Source organism: Cataglyphis hispanica, chromosome 7 (genome assembly GCF_021464435.1).
Source record: "Cataglyphis hispanica isolate Lineage 1 chromosome 7, ULB_Chis1_1.0, whole genome shotgun sequence".
NCBI lineage: Eukaryota > Metazoa > Arthropoda > Insecta > Hymenoptera > Formicidae > Cataglyphis > Cataglyphis hispanica.
This window is the reverse complement of record NC_065960.1, coordinates 4,951,067-4,978,030: the sequence shown is the minus strand read 5'-3', so window position 1 is coordinate 4,978,030 and position 26,964 is coordinate 4,951,067. Positions and strand designations below refer to the sequence as shown.

Here is a 26,964-nt window from a genome sequence, read left to right as displayed (position 1 = left end):
CCACAATATATATTTGACATTTGGCAGAATTACAGATTTTTTATGAGACACTGTCTACATTTGTTCGCCAAGCTGTCAAAAAATTTGGATACTAAAGGCACCAAATATTTGCATCATAATTTGATTATTATACCCTTTTTATTTTTTTATTAAAATCTCACATTTTGTTTTTATAAGACAAAATAGCGCGCAAATTAATTTGACGAATTAATATATAAAATTAAATTAATCAGTAATATATCAGAAAGATATTAATTCAAAATTAAAACATTTCAGAATTTTATAATATGTATCTATTGTTCAGTTAATTATATAATAACATTAATTATGTACACGACAGGAAATAATAAAGTTTGCTTGATTATTATTGACGAGATAAGCTTAATGAATTACAATGTAATAGTGTAAGCGTCAATTTTGGCAGATCCGCAAACCGGCCAAGTGGATGTCACTTTCAAGCGAGGTGGGAGTCGCTATAAAGAGAAGATATATCCCATGTCGATGGTCAGTGAGCTCAGTGAGAGTGCCGTGATCATTTCGCCGTTGTACCGTGAAAGTCAAGTATGAAGGTACGCGTTTCGCAATCTCATCGTTGTGCCTCGCCTAAAAAAATGCATTGCAAAAATGTGTGAAGTGTCAATTGACATTAAAGCGCCCGCATAAAAGACATTTTTTAATTCACGCTGGAATTAATTGCTGTGTGATTAATATTCATCAAAATCTCTCTCGCATCTCCTCACCTCCTCGTTAGACTTTCAAGTTTTGCGACGAGCAATTGAAAAGTGCTATAATCTTTTATCAATGAAAACTTTATACATTTATCTTTTTAAATGCTCGCTCGCTAATTAAGTGTGATTTATCATCATCATCCGTTTGTCGATTTCACGCCGCGTCGTTCGAGAGCAAGGCGCCTTGCTTCTCAATGCCACGTGAAAGTTCTGTCCGTAACCTTTCTTCGCTGCGAGTTTCACATGCAACAATGAGGAGAATATGCGGAACAGTTTCCTCAACAGCTGCACGGACCGCGAGCCGTAAAGAAATAATTAATCTGCGGCTAAAATGCCTTTGTCGAAAGTCGCCTTATCCGCGTGTTTTTTTTCCCAAGACGATAAACTCATTTCAACAATTGTCACATTGTTTCGTGAGATTTAAGATGTTAATTTCAAATGCATTGTATTTATTATAGCTTCTGCTCTTACTAGCTTACACTTTTCATTACAGCAGATTGCTATTACAGATTCTTTCTGATCGCGAAATTATTTGTTAAATAAATCTAAATGACTCATTTCACGGGTCAATTTTTTCGACTGCGACTTTTTATTTGCAAAGAGAAAGGTCTTTAATTTTTCATGAGATGTTTTTATATGTGATTTTGGACTTTCTTTAAAAGTATCTTGAAAATATTTACGGATAAAAATCATCGAAAAGTTTGATTTTATCGCTTGTTGCTTTGATACTTCCTCTCGTATAATATTTACTTTCTAATTAGATTTACTTTTAATAAAATAATTGTGCGTGTCTAATATGTGGAAGAGTGGATAAACAATATAATCGAAAATTTTATCTGCGAAGTATAAAGATCTCAAGCCGGAAGTTTGTCTTCGTTTATCTCTTACTTCACATCAGCTTTCTTTGTAGAGAAAATAACTTTCTTTCGGAAAAACTCGGTTTGCCTAGTAAACTGAAAACTAAAAATAATCATTAGTTGACGTTTAATCGCTGCTTTTTAGAAACCGTCGAGAATGTACGCGACAAACTAGGTCAGTCCATGACTTCTATGCACACGCAAGATCAAGGTTACAAGCATCACTCTCGCTCATTCAAGCGACAAACGGCCGTTTCGCGATCAACTACTTCGAGAGATCTCGAATAGTTTAAATGTCATAAACTACCTTAACACGTCACCCCTAATTGGGTTTAATAACATCCATAGTTTTAAAACTGATCAATTGAAATAACTGCGATTAGTCAGAATTTTTAGAATTAAGGATGTTATTAAATCCCATTAAGAGTGACAAATAAACGTTATTAAGTTATTAAAGCAATTCCTTATTGTTTCTCGCAGACACATGTTTTTTTTCTCAGATCGCTCGTTGTTCGATTTATTCACAATCTATGACAGATAAGCGATTACTTTCGCTGATACTCGTAACAAATCAGATTGTTCTGAGAATGAATTACATAAGTTCACTGCTCCTTATATGCCTCACGAGCGGCGTTTCGTTTTATTTCTCTCACCATATCTATGTGAAATCCTCAGTATCGACGAGATGGTCGTTTCTGCCTCAAGTCATGTATGATTCACATGGTGAATGTATTTCGAACCGACCGGTAGTCGCATGACTTTCACCCAGCGTCGCTCTACTTGCTGCATTTCTGTTTATACGCTCCGCGCTTGAGTAATTTTTCAAGATCAACCCTTGACCCTCAAAATAATCCATAATCATTAATTCAATTTAATGAAAACGCGATAGAGACTTTCCTAAGATATTATTTAGAAAAGCCACTGACATTACCGTTGCTATCGCATCCTTAATATGATTGATAATGTACAATTGTCGCTTCGAAGAGAGTTTCTATAAATTAATAGATATTATAATTATACATACTGTCGTTTCTCTCGTCGTGCGTTTCAGCTGAGGGAATTCTTGATAGTGACGTGGTGCTCGATAATCGTGGCTCATTCAGAAACCACGGTAAACGACCGGGAAGCGTTGCTGAGGAGAGCGGCCGAACAGCTGGAGCGATTGGCGCCTTATCGGAGAGGCGCGGACAATCGAGGAGAAATCGATCTCTCAAATCCGGAAGTTTGGAGATCATCGGAGGATCAGAATCGTCTGGATGAGACGAAGAGCGACGCGGATCAGAGGGGATCACCGTGGGAGGTGATCTCCGACGTTCTGTCGACGAAATCGGACGCGACGAAGGATATCGACGACAAGAACCTGGTGACGATAGACGTTATCGCCGATCCGAAATACGCCGCGATGATGCAGGAGAGGATCAAGAGGGGCTTCGATGCCGGATCCGCTGGTCTCTTAACCAGCATAGCGGGCGGTTTGCTGAGCGGTGTCGCGAGCGCATCAAGCAGCTCGGCTGGAAAAGCATTGGCGAGTAGCAGTCAATCGGGCTATCACGCTCCGGTGTACGGTGCACATACAGTGGAACATACTTATTCGGTAATGATAATTTTCTTTTTACTAATTAAATAGGAGAACTGGCAGATATAGTCAAGGCGCGAGAATTGATGCGCGAATTTATTATTGTTCAATTTTATTACCTAACGTGCATTAAAAATGTTTGTTTCTTTTTTTAATGGTGATGAATTACTCTGCGCACTCTCTTGTTTATTCGAATGGAGAAACGATACAAAAAGTTGAAAAGTGACATATACAGAGAAAAGAATTGTTAAGTCCTTATATAAAGTCTAGAAAACAAGAATAGAAACGAATGGATCGAAATGCTTTACAAGTATAAAGAGAAAAGGCCGTTCTACATATACTGGAAATACACGTCAAAGTTATGCCGCGAAAGGAGCGAAATTTTAACCGGTCTTTTTAATTATTGCTACCATTACCGGAATTATGTTCTCATTATCCCCTTTGGCTCGAACGTTGCAAAATATTTCATGTAACAATGCAAATAAACAGTGTAAATTAAAAATTATTACTTAAACAAGCCATTACGTAACGAATAATTTCTTTAAAAATATATAATATATTCTCTTTAAAAAATGGAAGAAAAATGTTGAAGAAGAATAAAGGAAAAGATATAGATAAAAGAAAAAGAGGGAAAAAATTGACAAAAAATTTATTGCTTAAAAATTTATTTTATTACGTAACACATATGGTATATAATCTAACATGCAAATGACATTTCATTTTAGTATGCAGAGAAACCCTTCGGCCCTTGGGACTTTAAGAAGGCTATCTTCAGCACACTATTCCAAGCTCTCAAGGCGATCGGCGGCGGCGTGCTAGCTCTGAAGGGACAACTAGTCAAGGGCGGTGGTTACCTATTGGCGGGCAAAGGGAAAGTTGTCAGTAAAGCCGGAGATGTCATCACGTCCTTTGGTAAAAGTCTGGCGGCCAGCGCGTTGCCAGAACCAAAGCCTTATCTACCAGACACTTATTACGATCATCCGCCGGTTCAAAATATAGGTAAGAAATTAAATAATATTTATAAAACAAAATTTATGGATTTTTTTTGTTTGTAATTAACAATAGTTAAGAAGAGCTATTGGGAAATTAATAAAAAACGAAATTGCGTACACAAACATATACGTATAAAAAAAAATGCAAGAGAGAGCGTTGTGTTGTATATACACATATATAAAAATTAGACGCATGCTTTCTATTGTGCGCTCACTCGTTTATATCACAGTCAACCGATTGGACATGGAAATCGATCGAAGATATAATTTTATATTGAGAAATGACAGACCGGATAAAGATCATTATTTTACTAACTGCAAGCCAACCGATTATCCACGAATACGATAATGATAAGTTCGAGACCCCTAACCGGATATTATTCGCTTTTCTCGAATCCGTTTGCCAAGCGATAACAATAGAACATTATAATTGATGAAAATGATTGGAAACAAGTACGCTAAAGATCGTTACGACACATTACAAGATTATTGATACTTGCTTTTTGAATTTTAAATTAAAATGATGTAGTCTATAAAATTAAATGTATCCCGTTCTATAATTATCAGGTTGATAGTTATAGCACTGATAAGCCATTTATTCTTGTACACGTGATGACGTTAATATCCTATTAAATTTTTTTTTTTTTTGAAAATACACAGAACATGATCCTAGCTATTCTGGACCACCACCGAGTTCAGATGATTACTCCGAGCCGCCTAATGATTACAGTCCAGAGACCTATAAAGTGCCAGCAGACGGTAGGTTTCACTTTCCTTACATGTAAACATTGTAAAGTTCCTGTACACCATTGTATTCTATGTTTCTACGTTTTTACGCTTTTCTAAGATACGCAATTAATCCAAGGTAATAATTACACACTGAAGACTTAAGTATAACGACTTCCATCTAATATTTCCAATGTAAATAATCATGCGAAGAAACAATAGCTGCCACACGAAGAGAAAAACGTAAGTCAAGAAGTCTTTGTTTTTTCCTTGAATTTTAAAAAGTAGTAATTGCGTAAGTTTTTTTTATATTTTTTAAATTTATTCAAGAAAACGCAATCAATTGTCGCTTTCACGAATAAATTTCGCTATCAATTATAATATCTTTGTCGGAAATCAAAACTTTCCATGTTCTTCTGGAAATTTGTTGATGCAACTCTCTTGATGAGGCTCAAATTTCCCTTTCCGTATCGCAGCATCGTCATCGCCGAGAATCGCAGTGAATGTCAATTCCCTTCGACCAGGATTTCGTTTCACGATTCCAAATGACTCTTCCCCACGTATATCAGCACGCGACCTTTCACTTTCCCCAAAAGTTATTGACCGAGAGATAGCTGCGGTTAAACCCGTATTTCCTGACATACTTCCTTAATTTCTTTTCCTCTCAGCATATTTGTATGCATTTTATATGTACATGTATATAAATTGTTCTTTCAACAACATTATTTATTGTTGATAAAACATGTTGATTATCATATATCTTGTATGAATGTGTTGTATATCGCAAGATATATAAAAATTACTTTATGTCGTCTCACACTATGTCCTCTAAAATTCACTTTTCTGACATTTAGTATGCACTAGTTTTTGATGACAAATCCTGTATAACACAGTTTTCTGCATATTTGTATAACTGTCCGTATATTTGATTAAATATACGGAATCTAAATTCGTGTTGTATCATACTTGACACTTGCCCGACCGACACAATGTTGTAATGCCTTCGGCACACTCGCAACAACTTATTAATCAGGCTTTGACAGTATCTGCTTTTATGCTCCACCTCGACTAACGAATCTGTAGTTAATACTAAAGTACTGAATAACCGTGACTGACAGACGTCACGTCCACAGACAATGGCCAGGGCGGCCTGCTGATCGTGACGACGAAATCTGACCTGGACGACCATAACGACCAACATACGAATGTGGTGGTGGCGCAGGAAAAGCCGGATCTGTCCAAGTTAGAGGAGAGTTTCGGTGGACCGGCTAAGGGCTCGACCATCGCGAATCTCCTCAATAGCGTCCCGAAAGGTAGCGTCGGTTCAAAGGATCAAACCATCAATCAAGACAACAGCAACGTAAACTCTTATCCTCCCGCGAAGCGTCCGACTTCTACCTACGGGAATACACCGAATCACCAATCCGCGAATCACGATAATGCAGCGCAGAATTATGGTAATACGGTACAAAAGTATCCGTCCCTACAAGACAACGCTTATCACCTGCCTCAGTTACCGTCGCATCATCACTTCCCGTATCTGGGCGATCCGAATCTGTCAATTCAGCCGAACCTAGATTACTCCCCGTTGCAGCACATTCAATATCCGGCAAATCCCGCTGCCTCGTTCGATTCCATCAAGCTACCGCACCATGACGACGGCGGTACATCGGTGTACTCGAGTCTGTCTATAGACACCGAGCCGCAGATCGCGCCCTTGAAGGTGTCCCTCCTGCCCGGTGCCTTCGATCTGCCCAAGTTGCAACCGCACGTGGACTTCCACGGGCAGTCCCAGCTCGCGAATCACCTTCAAGGCTCCTTGGGCGGTCCACTGAAGGTGCCTCTTTTGAACTCGGCGGCGTCACCTTATTATTGGCAGGATCAAGGGTCGCTCGTACCGTCTTTTAAAACGCTGAATTCCTTCCATAGAAACATTCTCCAAAGGCGAGCGTTCGCCAAACGACTCGCGCTTTACTCGTCGCTGGAGAAGATGAGGTTTCGTTGATTTTGAGGTCGAGGCAGGTAATGCGTCGATATTATAGGCGTGTGTGAAGTAACGGCATTTTTTTCAAAAATTTTAAAAGTTTTTTCGATAAGTGTGACAATATATTTTGGTGTCTCGGAACAAACTCTCTGACATTTTTTAAATACTGGAGTGAAAGTATAACACATACATAGACATAGTGTATTTGAAAATGTGAGATATCACACACATGTATCTTGTCATTCCGACAACAACATATAATAAGAATAAATATGTACTTTCATTTTAGTTACATTATTATTATATCGAGCATGTAATTATGTAAATATAGATAAATAGGATAAATAGGAAAAAAATATTATTACAGACTTTATTTGGAATCACATCGATATTTGCGATCAGAAAAAGGAAGATTGCTTTAAAATAATATTTGTAGACTCTTATGTAAGATTTAGAAATAAACTTGAATAGTTACTAATTTATTTTATATTAAAAAAAAAATTATTTTAATAAAAATTTAAAAACAGGTATTTTTCATCCTATATCTGTCACGTTATGTTTTAGAAGATATTAACATATTTTAATACATCCGCATTCTTTCTGTTGCAGTAGTCTATGCGGTCGCGTATTATCCATATCCAATCAAATACGGATATAGATATCCACATCTTTATGGACGATAAAGATTTTCGTTATTCAACGATCACATAAACTTTGAGGAAGAAGAGAGAAACTAACTTGGCGAAAGCGATTTCTAGAAATTGACATTTCAAAATCTAAACGAAAAACATAACCATATATTTGAGGAAGAGATTTTGTTTTCCATTGAAACGCCTAGTTTACGACACCAAAGTGTGTCGCGGATTATACCGAGTATCACGAAAGTCTTCGAGATTTTACAAGTTTTTTATTAAAAGAGGAAGAAGAGGTGACTTGAAGTTATCTTTTAAGACACTCGGTATATATCTTGGTTTGCTGACAGAAACGATTATATGGATTCTGTGAGTAAATCAGAGAAATCTAAACCCAGAAATATTAATAAAATAATTTTTTGTTAACTATGTAGGATAATTATTGCGATTTTATATGTTATAATTTTATTTGTGATAAAGACTCTTTCTTTGTTCGTCATTTTCGATCGTAGTAGGATTGAATAATATGTACATAAGTCCTTGAAGTAACTAATAGAGAGTAAGATTTATATTATAAGGGACTTAAAATGCCATGAACAAATGGCTTTAAAGTATGTATATGTTAGTTTCTTTAAATAAATCAATGTAAAATTGCTTTTATACATTATTACATGTATACATATTAAACATCCATCTCAATTTTATCAAAAAATTATTTGTGTCTCTCACAGATACACATAAATAAATTATTTTAGAAGTATAAATAATAAATTTTACATTGAAATTATTAAAATTATAGAAGAGCTCTCAGTTTTACATGCAATAATTTCGATATACAAGAATTGAAAATCATTATTTAGTTTATTTTTAAAGAAAAACACTATTTTATAAAGGAAAACCTTCTACTCTCCCCCCATCCCAGATGTGGATAAAATTTATTTTATTACACAAAAATATATATATTAGTCTGCGGTTTGCCCAACTGGCCAAATGTGTAGATAAGTTGGAAAAAGATAATACTAAACGACATCAGATGATATGTATAAATGTAATTATTTGCACAAAGAAGCCTTAATAATGTCCTTTCTATAAATCATCAGAAAATGATCTTTACGTGGCTTATTATCTGACTACTATCGTTTATTATATAAAATATTCGACATAATTCGAATATTTTTTAGTTAAATACGTAATAAAAATGATTATTATTAATCTAGTTAAATATTATTTAAATTCTCACATTAATTCGGTAAAATTATTTTCAAACTGAGAAAATAAAAAGTTTTAGTTATGTACCATATCATGATACTTTGAACTTATATACCATATCATGGTACATGGTTATCTAGTTTCAAGAGTAGACTCGAGTGTCACTACTATGTCTATGATTAACTGAAAAAACGTCAAGACGTCAAAATCAACATCAGATGTCGGATTGATCAGACACAAATCTGTGAACGTGAGAAAGGTTAATTTCAGCAAATTCCAACTACTTTTTATTTTTTTTAGGATTTGAAAAAAGGTATATTGTAGAATTATATTATAAATAACTATTACATAAAGCATACACATATATAGATAATGCAAATTATGATAGCAGGCACATACAAAACAAATTTTTGTGAAAAATTAATAATAATCTACACTACATAATTATTTATCATTTACAATTATAATTATCATTATTATATCTTTTCTATATTAACAAATACATTGTAGCACAATGGGAGAACGGAAGGGAACAAATTTGTACTATCCACCGGACTATGATCCTCGTGCCGGTGGTCTCAATAAGTTCCTGGGCACTCACGCATTGCGTGAACGAGCCCGTAAGCTCCACATGGGTATTTTGATCATACGGTTTGAGATGCCCTATAATATATGGTGTGATGGATGCGGAAATCACATTGGCATGGGTGTTCGGTATAATGCAGAGAAGAAGAAGATTGGAATGTACTACAGTACGCCACTTTATCAGTTTCGCATGAAGTGTCATCTCTGTGACAACCACTTTGAAATTAAAACTGATCCTGCTGTAAGCCACGAATGATAATATTGAAGTGAAATGACAAAGTAAATGTTGTTTTTGTAGTTAATTAAAGATTTGTTTTATTATTCTCTAGAATTTGGACTATGTCATAGTGAGTGGTGCAAGACGTCAAGAAAATCGATGGGATCCTAAACAGAATGAACAGGTTGTGCCTGAAACGAAAGAAGTATCATGCAGATTATATGATGATGCAATGTATAAATTAGAACATGGTATAGAAGACAAAAAAGTAGCTAAATCGCGAGATTCGGCACTGGAAAATGCAATAGCTTTGAATGAAAGTATTTGGAAAGATGATTACAGTTCAAATTGTGCAGTGAGAGCTTTATTTCGGGTATATAAATTTATTTTTAATAATATATTTATTGTTTAGTTACACAATTAAAATACTTTGTTATTAATAATAAATTTCAGTTTTCCTCTGATGTTTTTATTATTACAGGAAAAGAAAAAAGAACTCAAAAAGAAGCAAAGTGAAGATCATGCTTTATTAAAAAAGGTTGGGCTAGATATTGACATAGTAAATGAACATGAAGATGATATCAAACTAGCCAAATTACTCACCCATAAAAAAGGTATATTTTACTTGGCATTTAAATGAATTCAAATGTACATATTATATATTATTATATTAATAAATATGTATGTGCACTTTCTTTAGATGTAAGAAAAAAAGGAGACACTACATTAAAACGATTAGTTTCTATTGTACGATCTAAAAATAAGAAAAAGATATTATTTTCAAATGGTCAATTAAAATTACAAAATCAAGAATCGCCAAAAGTACAAGAAGTAACAGGTAATGCTACTACTTCAAAACTCAATGATTCAAACGCATCTTTAGTAAATTATGATACTTCTAGTAGCGACAGTGATACTTAGTACTTTAATATTTTATTTGCCATCAAGAGCACAATATATATATATATATATATATGACAGTATGTATTAACATATCTATTATGTTTGTTAATAAAATATTATGAAAACAGATTAATATTAAATAATGTTAATGTTTTAAAATCAAGATTAAAAGTGTAAAATATATATAATACATAAAACTTTTAAAAGTATTTTGATAAAAAATATATTTCAAGAATAATAATAATCATAATTATTATAAAGTCATATATTGAAAGAATATTCTACATTAATAATTGAAAGAAATCATTAAATTAAATATATAACACAAAGACATTTAACCTTTCTTAAAACTATGCGATACATTGCACTAATTTTCTTCTTTAAAGTGATACATATATTCCTATATAAATACATAACGATGAATAAATTTCTTAGAATAATTGAAGAAATTGAACTTGTACATGTCAGATATATTAAAGTGTACAGAATAGATTTATTTGTTTTGTGTATTATTTTTATTCACATCTCAACGGTAGACTGTGATTCCATGTTTGCTGTAGTTGGAGATAGTAAATTTCTTTTCACCACATAAATCTTCTTATTGGAAAGACATACAACGTAGCAATGATCCTTATAGTTGATAGATATTTTTTCAAAGGCATTATTCAAAGGAAACGCTTTAGGATCAACCTTACTCGTCAATGTAACCAAACTGCTAATGATATTTGCTATTCTCTCATCATTTTCCAAATCTCCTCCAGACTGTGACAACAAATATATAATATTTCACTTATTAATCTAAATAGAAAGATATCATCGTAAACAGTTTCTTACCGTTAATACAGCACCATCCTCTGTTAATACCAAGTATCCAGTTTGATCAGGTATGCGCTCTAAGGCCAACATTTTCTACAAACAACAGTTTATACAATGTGGTATCTTATATATTATTTATTTCAACTAATTACTAAACAAGAAAAGAAATAATAAAATATTACCTCTATTAACGTTTTAAAATATACGAAGTGATAATTAATTAGAACTATTATAATTGAAATCGTAATAAACATAAAAAAGAGAAGATTGTCCTGGAGTAGCGATATGTCACTTATACTTATCATGTTAATTATCATAAAAAGAAAATATTGTCAAAAGCTGAATACAATTTAACGCTTAAATTTGAACTGAAAACACAATTCTAAATCTCTATACATATCTCCCCTGCTTACAATAAATATTGATATTTGAAGATGTTTACTCTTTGTCCTAACCTGAGCAACAAAAAATTGAAAACAAGCAATAACGACGAGAGAAATCGCAAACTTACGTATGATGACAACGTCAGATGACGACAAAATGTCATGCATAAGTAAAAGGGCTGATACAAATACGTCTCTTGGCGTTGACAAAATAATACGAACGAAAATTGTCCGGTTCTCGGAGATTTTCTGTCTCTTCTCGCATAAAAGACAATAAATCTGAAGCACTCTGAAGTATACGTCACCGCGTATATATACTAACGCCCTCTCAATAATTTTCGATATTTCGAGAATCGCGATATTCGATAGATTTCGAACCACAGTCACAGAAGATGCCGTGACAAGCGGTCGGATGGACGGAATCGCTCTTGTATTTTTTGCGATTATTAAACCGAATCTCGCACACGTAAAATTTTATTTATTTTTATTAAAATCGAACATTCCTCGTAACAATTCGGGATACCAGCATCGGTTTTATGTGTACTCGGAATTCATCGAAATCGCTCTCGCGTATCTTCCCACCAAATAAGTTTTATGCGCGATTAATGCTCAATTATCATTACATATGTGCATAAGTATCATTTTGTCATTTGTAATTAACTATATTGAGAATTTGCTGTATGCAGAAATGTCAAATTTCCAGAATCAATTTCGGCTGCATTATGTATTAAACATAAACGCGTTGAATTAATATTAATGTCGCGAGAAGTGAGTAGTAGAACGCGCTCGTTGACGAAAGATGAAAATAACTGAAGATATTTTTTTCACTCTATAATTTTTGCCCTGTCGGTACGTTATCCTTTTATTCTTTATATCGATAATTACATAAAAATCACGCGGAGTTACTTATCGAATTAATACACACGATATATTCATATTATATATACATATATATGTGAATGTGACTATTATATGACAATTCTCACATGTACAATATTTTTATTTTATATAAACAAATTGTGAAAGAAAATAACGCGTGAATTTCTGAAATAACGTTATATTAACATTTATACGTGATTATTTATAGAGAAAGGAATGGCCAAGGTACAGTAGAAAAACATTTCGGGTTTATTTACAGATTTTGTGTACATACATGTACAATGGGAGGAGGAAAAGAATGGCGAGCGTGTGTGCGTGTGTCGCGCATAGCGGCCGCGCAGGTGACACGCTTGCGCAACGCCAGTGGTTCTCTGCGGCTGCGACGCGAACCTTGCCCGCCTACGTCATTCGTCGCGTGTCTTCCGAGCGCGGCTGTCGCCGGTTCAGCGCGCTCGTACTCGCGTACGCTCTTGGCGCGCCGGAACGGACCACGTGGTACGCATTTAGCGGCGTGACGTTTGATTCTCGATCGCGCGCGACTTTCGAGATCTTGACTCGACACGCAGCTACGTTCGCGCGAACAAATTCGTGTCATCGGTCATCGTAGTCGTCGCGTTTCGCGATAAAGAATAATACAGTACGGGATATACAGATTATTTTCGTCGTAATTCGAATGTGGTCCGCGCGTATAGTGACATGCCGATGACGAGCCGCTATTGATTCCCCGTCCACGCTCGCAAGTGCGTGTGTCAGTGCGTGATATGTCCAGGAGGAAGCAGGCGAAGCCACGATCTCTCAAACGTAAGTCTTGCCATTGTTTTATTTTGTTAGATTTATTCGGTGCGAACATGCGATCATTAGAACTTTCCAAGACACTTCGATGCACGTATATAAACGGAAAATGTTGATAACCGATGCGAGCAGATTATCATAACCTATGAGTACTGTCAATTTGTTATTAGTAGAAAATTCCTGATATTGTATCAGTCATCGATATTGTATCAATCTATAATTATTAAAAACGATTAAATTATATCCAAATAACTTTGAAATTCGAAAATTCTAATGATTATACATTACATTTTACGCATACATTATTTGGCGATAATACAACATCGGCAATTGACAGTAATTTGTAGTATAGTGACAAATTTTTTTCACAATTAATCAATTTATAATTGATTGTATAACGATTGTATAACGGATTTTTTAACAAAAATTATATAACACACAAACTTAAATTTCTGACATTAAATATCATCTCTTTAGAAAAGAAATACAGTAATAGAAATTGAAATCCCAACGCCAAGAAGGAATTATGCTGGGTGAATGAAAATTACAAAGAATGTTTGTTTACATAAATACTTACTTTTATTACATTTTTTTATTTTTTTATTATATATATATATATATATATATATATATATATATATATATAATTTTATGTACATATATAAATATATATTTTTTATGTATATAAAATAATAAAAATACATATATAGATAAATAAATAATAGATATAATAAAAAAATAAAAATGTAATAAATAAGTACCTATGTAAACAAATGTTGTGTAATTTTTTCGCCTAACATGACTCCTTCTTGGTGTTGGGATTTCAATTTCCATGAATTATTTGATTGTTTGTAAAAAGAAATATTTAATGCTCTTTCGAGAATAAATACAAATTAAAACAAGTCTTGATACTATTTAGCTTCTTTAAATTTTGACGTATATGTGTATACGCAGTGTTTTCTTTTTCTCTCTCTCTTACTCTTTAAACTACAAAATTGCACGAATTACAGAAATATACAAATTATATATTGAAACGTATCGTTTATACAAATTCATGAGATAATGCTAAGAATCTTCTGTGTAAGGTGAAACATAAACAAAAAAGTTTCGCGCGCGATAAACGCGAGGAGAAAAAAATCAAAACGAAAGAGGCAGACACGAAGATCTGCCGTCTCTGGACGACGGTTTTTACGAGATTGAGGTTTATGATCTCTCATATATGTCGCAAAGACACACGAATAATAGCGAAGTTCTTTGCAAGGTGTTCGTTCGTGTAAAGGCGTCGGTATGAAGGGGCGAGAAAGAAGTCGGACTAAAAGGGTACTTCGTGAAACTTTCAGAAATGTGCAAGCGTGTCGTGACATAAAAGTGACGTAAGATAGGCGTGTAAAAAGTCGCTATTGTTAAAAACTGTAATAATTAAACTAATTAATTCGAATAATTCTAAAACTTGAAAATTTAAAACGTTTTAATAATTTTTCGATTACGTATACCATTATTTAGTTAAATAAGAAGAAAATTTTTACTCTAAATATAAATGGATTTATATGTAATTCATAATAAATGAAAAGGAATAAAAATCAAAATTATGGAATAACGTTTTTTCGTATTATTTTGAGGAAACAGGATTAATAAATTTATCGAATATGAGTGAATATAATTTAGCTAATATTTATTACTCATTATTTTTACTTATGTTAATGTAAATTTATCGCGACACGCAACCATATACTTCTTCGATCATTCTATTATTCGCAGTCTCTATCGAGTTTTTACAACGATATCATATAGTAATAAAAAGTATACGAATATATAATTACTTGCTATGGAATTATACTAGATTAATTGGCAAATGCTCCTATTAATTTTTTAACTCACGCAAAAAGTTTTTTAAACAGAAAAATACATAATATCAGCGCTGCCATCCGATCACTTAAGTCACTTTTTTTCAGCTTTGATAACAATTGTTATTTGCTCGCATATTTAATAAAATGCACTATTTATTTTATTATTATATCTTAGTATTTTTTTATTAACTTGTTATGTATATGTTAGTTTTTTTATGCTTAAATGGTCTTAATTATTCTAAAAATTTGATATATAATGTCATTTTTTATTACTATTTTAATACCTAAAGATTATTTTTCAACACTTTCTACCAAAAAGCAGTCACTTTTTCGGTCCCATGGCTGGATGACAGCGTTGTAATATCTAATTACTCAATGTCGCGGAAAGTTCGATTTTATCAGTTTTTCATTTAATGGTATCAATTATCGAGTAATGCGATTTTTGTACGTTAATCTATCTCCGCGCACGATGAATTGCGAAGAACGATGGAAATCGCCGGTTGACTTCGGTTCGAGGGTGTTGGATTATTGCAACATACGTCGAAAGCATATGTACAATACCGGATAACCGAAATACAGTTGCTGTAAGGAATGAAAGAAAAACGATGAGCTGGAGAAAGAGGCGAATTGTAAATGTGGAATAAACAGAGAAGCTGAGAGAGAAATGCGGCGAGCGAGATGAATAGAAAGGAAAATGGACAAGAGAGTAAGGGAGAAACGCGTGCTCGAATGAAAGAGGGAGAGGGTCGAGGGCTGATCAAACGCGGAGGGTGAAAGGAGGACGGAGCGCGCTTCACCGCGAAGCAAAGGGCGAGAAAAAGAGAGGAGGACGTCAACAGAGGTGAATGGTTAGAGGCGGAAAGAGAGGCAATAAGTGTACGGGATAGATAGAGAGAAAGAGAGAGAGAGAGAGAGAGAGAGAGAGAGAGAGAGAGTCAGTAGTCAGCCAGGATGGAATTAGGTGGAAGCCCGCGGGAGACCCGATGCTCGTCCCCGGGGAATCTCCGGCCTCTGTAATCACCAGTTCGCCTATCCTATCCAATTCTGGTCGCACTCCTCTCGTCTTCCTCATCCTGCCTTTCGCGCGCGCATCTCGTTCCTCCGATCTCTCTCTCTCTCTCTCTCTCTCTCTTTCTTTCTTTCTTTCTCTTTCTCTTGCTTCTACTATTACTTTTTCCTTTGAACTTCTCCTTCAAGCCTTTTTCCGTATCTGTTTCGCGCAATAGTTATCCTTTTCCTTTTATCTTTTCTTTTTTATAATTTCTTTAGGTTTTTTTTAGATTTTTTTTTTGTTGGAAAGAATTTTTTAGTTCTTGAATAATGGATAAGAAAAGAGGGCAACGAGAGTATAAAATTTGTAAGTTGCATTTCAGATAGGATATCGATATTTAAAACAAACCTCGCAAGTTAGGGACTCGATTAATTTTAATTCTGAGCTACACAAAAATACATTTACGATGGCGAAAATCTTGCAAGCTCGCAATGGCCATAGATATAATATATGTATACGTATAGTATGGCTCTTTTTCGCCAAAATTGCGACCCTACTGTGCTCGTATCACTTCTCGTTTGTCGGCGGAATTGACGATTGAACGGAAACGAAAGTTTCGCGGTGCTCGTTTCGAACCGGCTTGGTAGCCGGCCACATCCAAATTCCAATAGCGGACGTAAAAGGTACTCGACTGCCGAAATATTGACGTCGGTCGATGAGGCAAAGAGGGCCGTTTCGCGAATCAGGATTTAGATAGGGATAGAATGTTCGAATTTACAGCGAATTTCGCTCCGCGAAATGCCTATCAGCTGTTTCTCCCCCACACGCAGTCCTAATTATTTTTATTAATAACTTTTACTTCATATTATACGCAGGGAATTTCTTCAGGATTTAAAGTCGAAATGACACGTTTTTTTTTTTTATTTTTGCTATTAAATATCGCGAAAATAAAATATCAAATTTTATCGAAATAATTATAATCCGTTTTAATCTAGTGTATTGCTCTAGGATATCCCACGAAGAAAGAGAGAGAAAGAGAAAAATCGCGACGTAACAAAAACATTTGGCGGACATTGTACTATACATATTTACTTATTTGTCGCGATAAATAAAATGTCGTCTCTTTTATCGGATCAAACTGACTGCCATCGCGCGGTCAGGACATCACGAGCCAGTGGTTAGCCACGAAATAGCAAGCCATACCGATAGTATTGCTAGTGCAGTGATATAGGGTGTTGCTAATTAATGCACGATAATGAACCTGCGCGCGACCGAAGCCGTATTAATGGATTCCAATGCCCTCGTCATACGTAGACAACCGGTAGGTAGGTAGCAGTTGAACGGAGGATAATTGCGTTAATGGGAATATATTGGCTTGCATCGACAGGCTTTCGGATTATTTTGCTTTATATTTTATAAAAATTTTAAAAATATATGAATATTAAGCAGGTAGATAAGCATCGTTTCGAGCAAAACTTCTTCTGCATCGAGTGTAAAATTCAATATTAAATCACATGTAAGGGATAGAGGAAAGAATCTTTTTTTGTTTTTCTAAAAAGTTTTATTAATATCGTATATTGCTACATAAACGTCGACATTATTAATTTTGTCGTATATTATTGCTAGTTTTGATGCGATAAACGTGTCGTGTAAAGAGAAATAAAAAGTATGTATATATTTGTCAACAATATATTTAGTTACAATATATTTGTTTACAATTTTTACGCCGATAACACTTTTGGCAGTCATATGTGGAAATTGCAAAATGCGAAGCCGATTGTACATTAGAGAAGTCTTAATTTATCAATCCGTACACACACACACACGCACACACACACACACACACAAACACGGAAACGCATACGCGCACGGTACGTTATTAGATCTGCATTATGTATCGTATGTAAATCCGGTTGCCAGCGTGCATATGCATTTCTAACGGCAAGTATGAAGGAACGCCTAAATATACGCGATATATAAGCGCATTATAATTGGTGAGTAGGACGCAATGACCTGAATCATGTGCATTATGCCTCAGGAACGTGATTGTAATTTGTGCGTGCTCGCATAAATGCATAATTATCGTCCCGGAATTAATTTACACGCGTAGAAATGATTAACGATCCGGAGCTGGAGCGGCGCGCTTGCTTATCGATGATTATTATTCCAGCCCTCTCCCCTCTCCCTTTTCATCCCTTTACCCCCCACAGTTAAACATTAGAACTAAAATGCAGTCGGTTGTATTTAAGTTACGTCTAAACTAAAATTTATATTGAAGCTTGTTTGAATCTTTGAATTAAATTGTTTAAGTGAAATAATTTTACAGAAAATATGTATGTGCAATTATTAATTGTAATCTTGAAATAACATAATGTAAAGTTAATTGACAATTGTTTATAATGGCGTATGAAATTATATTCAACTCTCGATTTTTTTATGTATCGATAACACTTGCTTATGACACTTTCTTGAGGTCGCAGTAATATCGGACAGACAGGAAATGTAAATTTCCGGCTAAGCGTTTTAAGCCATTTAATCGTGGTTCCTCTAAAATTTAAGCTGCTATTAGTTTTTGCAGTGACAGCACTAAGTCCTCACCGGCGGTCATAATCGTTATAACGCGCCCGCTAACTCGGATTAAGTTATCGGCCTCTCGTTAAATTATTGTCCACGAAGAGGACGCGGCTTCTGCATCGCGCAGCATTCAATTACACCCGTTGCTTGTCTCTCATCACACTCAATAAGTGATGTATCGTTCAAAATATAAAATTAAAAATATGTAGCGTTAATCGATCTGAAGACAGCGTTTTATGTATTTTCTCTAGATCAATTTTTTGTCATGATTTCGAAAAGATAATATCTTAATAAAACATATAAGTGCGTATACAGTTTATTATCGGTTTTCAAAAAATGCACAATAATTCTCCGAATATCTTGAAGAGCGTTCGTTGTTGCAGCTACAGACTCTACAAGATCGTTCGTACGGAATTAGAAGACGGGAAATGAAGTTGGCGAACTTTGTTAGAGATCATCCGCGTACGTGTGCTTTTTAATAGCGCGTGGAAGGTATGCGGAAGACTCCGTATTCCGCAGGAAGGAGAGAGAGAGAGAGAGAGAGAGCGCGCGCGCGCCTTATACAAAAGACATACTCGAGAACGCATTCCCGCGACGAGGCGGTATTCCTTTGAGAAGCGGCCACCCGTTGACAAGTCCGCAAACTTGACGTCGCTTTTATGGCGATACGCGTCGCGCGACAACGTGACGTCGATTTAAGAAATTCTCTTTCGAGATTTTATCTCTCTTATTGCATGGAAAATCTGCTCGTTCCAGATAGCTTACATGAACAATTGATTCGCTTGTAAATAAATGAAATTATAATTATAATTATAAGATAATTATATTGGGGTTCGGAAAGTAATTTCGTTTTTTTCGTTTTTTTCTTTCTAAAAGAAAAAAAAAACGAAAAAAAATTAAAAAACAAAATTACTTTCCATATGACTCAATAATTATAAAGAAATTATAATTATAAGAAAATATCCCGAGATTATTATAATTAAACTCCACGTAAAAAAAAACATTTATGACATATTATAAGATATGAATATAATATCTCTCGCTATTTATTTATTTCCCCAAAACAAAAAAAATGCCATTATTCTGATATCACAATCGGACAAATATACAGAATATACAGAATAGTGTAACGCACCGACCGAACGTCGTTGACGTGGTGCCGCGAAAGTCGGCGTGACAGGCACCAAAGCTCCTCCGCAATATTCCGGAGCCCTCAAGGAGGCAGATGCCTCGCTGACGGCGCCAGAGGGGGTTTGACGGCGCCATCGCCGGCGGATGCTCGCATCCCTCGGGAGTCTGAGTCCGCGTCAGAGCTACCCTGGGTACGCGGTCCCTCGGGATACCCCCTCGACTTCCCTCCCGACAATCCTCCTTACCCTCCTTACTCCCACCGCAGCAGTAGTAGCAGCAGCAGCAGCAGCGGCCCTTCCCAATGGCGGCGGCTGTCTGCCTGCCTGCCTGCCTGCCTGTCACGGACTCCAAGACGTACGACGGCTGCAACGCGGATAGAGATATCGCGCGCGGCCCGGATATAACCCGCAGGGCGCTCCTTTATTCACGCCGTATCGATTAATGACTCGCGGACCCTTGCGGACTTCCGTGAGGATTGACGCGTCCCGCGGGACGCGCTCCGCCGTAACCGGAAAGGGTTACCGGAAAGGGTTTTCGATCCGCGAAATGCTTGATGTGGAACGAAATTTTGTGATGTAAAAAGATGTGTCAATATTTAACTTTGAAATATCATTTAGAGACTGGTATCTTATTTTAGATATTAACATAGAGAACAGACTTTCTTATTTGTTATAATTCTTTATTAAATGTCACGAACATTATTTTAAGATTTAAAGTCGCTGCTATTTTAATAACAGCGTCTTTTAAATAAATCTATTTATTAATTTTTTAAACTGTTGAATTTAAATGAGAAATTTCCTTTTCTTTTATTCTCAATTTTTTAAATTTCATAATACACAAATAAACAAATTTGAATTAATCAATTTAGATGCTAAAAGAATACCAATCAAAATAAAAAAAGCGTTATTATTCGAAAGACGCGATATACTTTCATTGTGAGAAGCATTATCGAGAGACGGGAGCAGCTGGAATGATCCTAGAAGGAGTTAAGCCGCAATATGCAGTTATCTTGCTGAGCATGCATGCCGAAGCTATAATAACACATCCGTTTAACGTTAGCCACAGAGCTCGTGCCGAGATTGCAACTTGTATTTTCGTGAGTTTACCTCCCTCTCTCCCTCGCTTTGCCGACCTTCTCTCGGACCATCTTGAGAATAGCTATCGTCTAGGCCAGGTCGTATTACGTGGCTTGTTGCGAAACCATGTACGCGTTATAGGTGTATGTGTGGAGAGGGTGCCCTCGATATAGCCGATCTTACCCTCTCTACCTTTACGATTATTGGTTAAGACCAGGCCGTCTCATCGTCAAATTGTTTACGATAAATTGAATTCGTCGGGGCGGTCATACAAATCACATTTTTTTCAGAAATAAAATCCTTTTTTGCATCACTAAATCGTTTTATTTAAAAGATATTTTATTATAAATATATAGGAGAAGAAATTTTTGCATATTCGAAAAACGTTTATAATTATAATGACGGATAATAATTCTCGCGTCCAAAATAATCCAATATCAATTTACTGGGCACGCATATCGTCTCGAACCCGAGACGATTGACGAATCAAACTCGCCGAAAGTTCTCGGTCACCCGATGATGGATGAACCATTAACCATTATCGCGCCGGTTTACACGAAGCGAGGTTTGACGTAAGACACGAGTCTGACAGCTGACAGAGTACGGAGGGCGCGAAGGCATACGATCAAAGGATGCAGTGCCTTCGTGTCTTGTGGAATATTTAACACCCATTGCCTCGTCTGCAGATTTGACACGCTCGTTGTTCCTCGTTGCTTGATGATTAACGCGCGGTTAGAGTAACGTCGAGACGAGTTTCCACGAAAAATTTCATACGCTTTTTATATTCCTTTTACTATTCATTCATTCCTTGAATTCCTCCCGATTTTCTCTCGGCAATTTTAACGAAAAATTTTATAGCGTTATTGTTAATTATTAATTATTAAAGCAATATTAATAATTATATAACAACATTTAATTATTAATTATTAATTATAAAACAATTGCGCTGCAGTTATTTACACGACTATGGTAATAGCTGTATTTATTTATCTTCGTAAACGTAAAGCTTCTCCTGCGCTTCCACTCGCGCTCGAACAAATCAATTCTCGGCAATTAGCGGAGAAAGTTTACGCGGTTTGTTAGCTTAATCAGCCGTTAACAGTGACAAATGTCCTCGTTCGGATAAAAGCTCAACGGCATCGTGATAGAACGAGGATCGCGCCGGTTTGACACCTTCGGGAACACGACGAAGCGCAATCGTTAGAGTGGCAAGTTTGCGGCGCAAACTCGCTGTGCGACAACGAAAGAGCGAATCACCGCGGGAGGGGAAAGGAGACGACCGAGGAAAAGGGGGGTGGGGAAGGGGGCGACGTTGGTCGGAGCCATGCAAAATAACAAACGACCTGTTGGCCGCGCGGACGGGGGTGTAATTTTTTAAGTTTAATTCTGCGGTCCCACGTGACAAACGAGTGGCAGCGCCGCCGTCGACCGGGTATATTTTACGACGAAAACACGGCTAGTTTGTTTGGTTTTTGACGATACAGCTTCTCGACAACACACTAGATAGTTTTATAATTTTTTACAAGAGCTTTTTTATATATATATATATATATATATTTAAAAAAAAATGAATATATGTAACGAGATGGATTTGACAAATTTTCTGTGGCGAGGTTTATAAAACAAGATTGTTCGCATTTGTAGTTTGTGGTAGCTGCTGTGATTCTGTTCTTTATCGGCGATATGCAAATGTATGTAATAGAATTAACAGTTGCGTCTCTCTCCTTCCCTCTCTCTCTCTTTGTGCAGGGGACGAAGAGTGGGACGACGGCAACGAGCAGAATGTCCTGGAGGCGGCCGAACAGGATAACGAAACGACGGCGATTAAGCGTGAGTGTTATTTGTTAGACTGCCAGCTCTCTCTCTCTCTCTCTCTCTCTCTCTCTCTCTCTCTCTCTCTCTCTCTCTCTCTCTTTCTCTCTCTCTGTCTCATGGACTTTTCTTTAGTATTTACGTACAACAGGTGGCAGTGTTTGCACAATATATCATGAAAGATAAATAAAATACATTTTCCATTACTTTATGTAATAAATAAAACATATAAAACACATTTTCCATTACTTTATGTGATAAATAAAATCAGTGAAATTATTAGACAAAAAGATCTAAATTAAATCATTAAATTATTTATTTGTGGATTATAATATTTATTAGTCATTTCCTCAATGAATTATTATAATATATTTAAATATATTAAGCACATTTATTTGCTAAGCAATTTTTTAAATAATAATTAATGAAAAAATGAAAAATTTTTTTGCGAATGGAAAATATAAATGATATTGATTGAATGTTTCAGAGGACGACGAAGAGGAGGAGGAAGAGGAGGAATTGCAGCGAGCGTTCAGCCGTCAGTCAGAAGGTAAAAGAAATATATACCATATATTTAGATTAATAAAAAAATAATTACCAATTACAATATTTCTATCTATTCTCGCGAGAGTAAATTTCCAAAAACTTAAATGTAAAATATTCTCGGAAGCACAAAATCGTATAACAAATATACGATTTTCCTCGATCGAGATTCGAAGTAAAACCGATCACTTGGCGCAGCGAGAACCCAACTGTCCCGCGTTCGTCCTTCTTTGCGTAACAATGCGAAGAAATTGCGGGAGAAAGAGAGAGCGAGGGGACGGTCGTCGCCCGGTGCATTCCGGTGCATTACTCGAATTGCCCTACGGGCGGGCAACAATGCGTCGGGATGCATCGTCATTGTTCGAAGGTGTTCAAGAAGCGCGATCCCGCTATAAATCTCATGAATATGGGATTCCTTGGCCCACGGGACGCGCGACACGTACCCATCCCAACATGCACTCGTGCACGTGCATCGAACAATATGCTGCATCGCGCATTTTTCGCCTCTCTCTCTCTCTCTCTCTCGGTGGAATGACAGGATTTTTAATTCTCGTCGTGGTCACGGCTGTTGTGCGCCAAATATGCATGTTGGATTATTTTATCGCGAAGCACTTCATTCGCGGGAGATCGATGAGAAACGCGGCGCATGCTTTTTGCCGCAGAATGTATTTCGCATTTTTCAAAATACAATTATTACAAATTTATCTCTTGATAATAGAAATGACGGCGAAACACATTGAATAGTGTCTATTTTAAATTCTCCTATTGATCGATCCGTGATTTTGTTTGTCCATTTTTTTCTTCATTCGATTTAATTTTATTACAAGCAAACGAGCGAAATTTTACAATTTAGATTCGTTTAATTCGATCGTCATTTAATTTAATTTGTATAAATTTTCAATTATCGCCGATGGAATTGCAGGTAACGGAACAGATTAAACGAATAGTATCCTTCTCGCGACGTCTACTTTTTCGTTCCTTCCGCGAGTCCCCCGATAGTTTCTTCTATCCCAACTATTTTTGCGCTAAGTAAAATTTCCGCGTCCCTTGTGTGCGCGCGCGGCACGGCGTTGTGTGCCCTACGGTACCGTCCCTGTTACGTAACTAGCGAAACTGTCTCGAAAGATTCGTACCTTTCCCAAGTATCCAGCAGTTTTCCTCCCCGAGGAGGCCGGGAAGATCAAACCTTTATCCGCTTCCCCGTACGTATATATACGGGCTCGATTATTATTTCAGCTTCGCCTTTCGCAAAGTGTACTTGCGCGCGCGCTTTATACCCGGAGGTAAAACCGGCTTGGAGAAGCTTCGCGGAGAACGAGGTTGCCTCCCGCAGGAGGCGGCCCGCGCTCCCGCGGGAGATGCCTCGTCCGTCTGCTTACCTGAAAACATCGGGCTCTGCCTTCGCTTCTTTAATGCTCCGTGTATCTACGCCGCTTATTAAACCATTGGGACATCGTTATTTTTTCTCTCTCTCTCTCTCTCTCTCATTTTTCGATCCGAGAAACGTGCCTCTGCTCTTAATGATTTGCTAATATTGTTGATTACTAAAACTAGTTTTGTGAGTTTTTTTCCCTTTTACTTTTTATAGGTATTTTTTAAAATCAGGTTTCACGTTTCTTCCTGAGCTTTGAATGTCCGAAGAAATAAATCTCTTTATATGCGTGATAAATGTATTTGATCTGTAATCTTTTTTACACTTTTAACAATGACACATTATCGCAGTAAGATAGAACCGTACACCTACTTTAAGTAAGATACGCTATCGGGTCAAAGTATCAGCTAAGATATTAGTGTCGAAGTTACACGTTTCACTTTCGAGACCTCCAAGTTTGCCGTTCAACTCGGCGAAACATAATTAACGGTGATATATCTCGGCATATTTTCGTATGTATTTTTTTTTTTTCGTCGAAAAACGTCAGGCGTTATTCAGATAATATTAAAAAAAAAAATCCCTTCATTTCTCTGCGTATCGATGCGTGTACGAAGAAAAGAAAAAAAATGATCTTGATTATCTTAGAGAGTCCGAACGAGTTCTCTCGCTTGCGTAAGCCTATATTTATTTTTGCCATCGTATACGTATTATTTCGCGAACCTTCTCCGAACGCATTAATAATTCAATTGACGATTTCGGCATGCCGCGAGATGCAATAACACGTTTACCACCCCAATTTATTTAAGGCAAGACGATAATTAATGCGCGGCACATACGCCCTTGCGGCGACAAGAATTTCTAACGCGTTATCTAACCATGCGATTAGTCCGCCGAGACGTCTCTCCATCCCAGAATTGCAGAAACGCATCGATCTTTTCAAAATATCAGCTTAAATAATATTCAAGCACAAAATATAAAAGTATGTGAATAATAAAAATATAAAATCTCGTCTACATTTTTTTCTAAATTCATATTTGATATAATTTGATAATGAATCTCTAAAAATAATATATATTTATTATATTTATTGTATTTTAAATTCAACCGAGATTGACAGTTCAATAAGACTGGAGATGCCTTTTTGTTGTCCTTGTCTTTGGTCTCTGTTTTTGACAGTATTAGACAATTTATTACATCAACGTATCATATACATGGAACGAGTTTCATATTGTTTTCGTGTTTGAACTATGTCATAGCGCTATTTTGAAAGTATATTATTGATCGATATAAGGGGATTTTGGTTACGAGATAATATATCGACATAATCTGCGGCGCAGGGATCACCTTCGCCACCTGCGCCATGCTATCAGCATTTCGAAAGGAATTGGCCCACATGGCAATTCTTCTCGTCGTATTAGAAACGGCGGCTATGACGTAGATCTTTTAAGCCGAAGCTTGCCAAACTTGAAAGTTTCTTAAGCATTTCACGAGTTTTTATCAAAAAAGTAATTCACATCATATTCTTATATTGCGCAAGGTCTCGTATTTAGATATAATTGTCTAAGAGAAAATATACAAAAGAATCAGACATTGCTAGATTAAAATGAATAAAAGATAAGCTCGATGCGAATCGGTGAATAATACGCGTGGGTTTGCAAAGATACCGGCGTGAGCCTTCAGAACATGACACCTCGACTCACGCGGGACATCGCTAATGACTTCACAACGAGCTTCCGGTAACACGACAGAGGCAAGCGTTCAAACATCCCCGCGCGTTTGTGTATTATTATCATTATCCGGGGAATATCGGCTTCTCCTTTCTCTCCGTAACAGTGCACACGGAGATAGAAGGATAAGAAGAGAAAGAGCATGCGAGAGGATGCGGGTTAACGCCTTATTGCAACCGCCAGCTGAAGAAATGACGATAAAAGGAAAGAGAGAGAGAGAGAGAGAGAAATCGACCTTTGAAGGGACGCTACAAGTCACCCCCGCCGGGACTCGATTATTCAGCCGGTCGAGTTATACACCCGCGAGCTTTCCTCCTTTCTCTCTCTTTCTCGTTATTACACGCGAACATAGCTAATTAGCGTCCTTCGATGCTCTTAATCCCTCAACATATTTTTTCTTTTTTTTTTTTTTTTTTAACGGGATATTCTCTCAATTCCCTCGCACTTTAAATTCTAAAATGTACAAAGTAATCAAAACTTGGCAATTTAGTCAGATTTTTTGAAGATGATGATTTTACTTTTATCCGAGACACACACGTATTAAAATAAATAATTTTATTTCCCTTAACTTCCAGCTGACTGCGAATTTAAATATATATTTTTGACCGATGA

General features: G+C 36.2%; 4 protein-coding genes across 8 annotated transcripts in view; 3 read left to right on the top strand and 1 right to left on the bottom strand.

Annotated features, from left to right (window-relative positions):
- The first annotated feature begins 432 nt into the window (after positions 1-432).
- Positions 433-7,431, top strand: LOC126850810 (uncharacterized). Its single transcript, XM_050594162.1, has 5 exons — positions 433-569; positions 2,637-3,179; positions 3,887-4,160; positions 4,814-4,912; positions 6,013-7,431. The coding sequence occupies exons 1-5, from the start codon at positions 564-566 to the stop codon at positions 6,882-6,884; spliced, it is 1,794 nt and encodes a 597-aa protein (XP_050450119.1). The 5' UTR covers positions 433-563; the 3' UTR covers positions 6,885-7,431.
- A 1,450-nt stretch (positions 7,432-8,881) lies between these two features.
- On the top strand, positions 8,882-10,538 carry LOC126851194 (coiled-coil domain-containing protein 130 homolog). The gene is made up of 5 exons (XM_050594885.1): positions 8,882-9,017; positions 9,215-9,530; positions 9,619-9,879; positions 9,988-10,120; positions 10,207-10,538. Exons 2-5 carry the CDS (start codon positions 9,219-9,221, stop codon positions 10,425-10,427), a joined length of 927 nt encoding a protein of 308 aa, XP_050450842.1. The 5' UTR covers positions 8,882-9,017; positions 9,215-9,218; the 3' UTR covers positions 10,428-10,538.
- A 78-nt stretch (positions 10,539-10,616) lies between these two features.
- Positions 10,617-11,926, bottom strand: LOC126851195 (ragulator complex protein LAMTOR4). Of its 2 annotated transcripts, none has more exons than XM_050594888.1 (3): positions 11,737-11,926; positions 11,244-11,318; positions 10,617-11,171 (listed from the first exon to the last, which is right to left on the bottom strand). In XM_050594888.1, the coding sequence occupies exons 1-3, from the start codon at positions 11,770-11,772 to the stop codon at positions 10,929-10,931; spliced, it is 354 nt and encodes a 117-aa protein (XP_050450845.1). In that variant the 5' UTR covers positions 11,773-11,926; the 3' UTR covers positions 10,617-10,928. The 2 variants fall into 2 exon arrangements, with proteins under 2 accessions (XP_050450845.1, XP_050450843.1); XM_050594886.1 differs by lacking the exon at positions 11,737-11,926 and adding an exon at positions 11,408-11,654.
- Positions 11,927-12,913: 987 nt separating this feature from the next.
- LOC126851190 (zinc finger protein 423 homolog) overlaps positions 12,914-26,964 on the top strand; it is a 77,607-nt gene continuing 63,556 nt past the window's right edge. For 2 of the 4 annotated variants that reach the window (XM_050594878.1, XM_050594875.1), the window contains exons 1-3: positions 12,914-13,288; positions 22,648-22,728; positions 23,198-23,260. In XM_050594878.1, the coding sequence (XP_050450835.1) occupies positions 22,681-22,728; positions 23,198-23,260 (111 nt within the window). In that variant the 5' untranslated portion in view covers positions 12,914-13,288; positions 22,648-22,680. The remainder of the gene's footprint in view (positions 13,289-22,647; positions 22,729-23,197; positions 23,261-26,964) is intronic. The other 2 variants (XM_050594879.1, XM_050594876.1) reach the window with 1 other exon arrangement.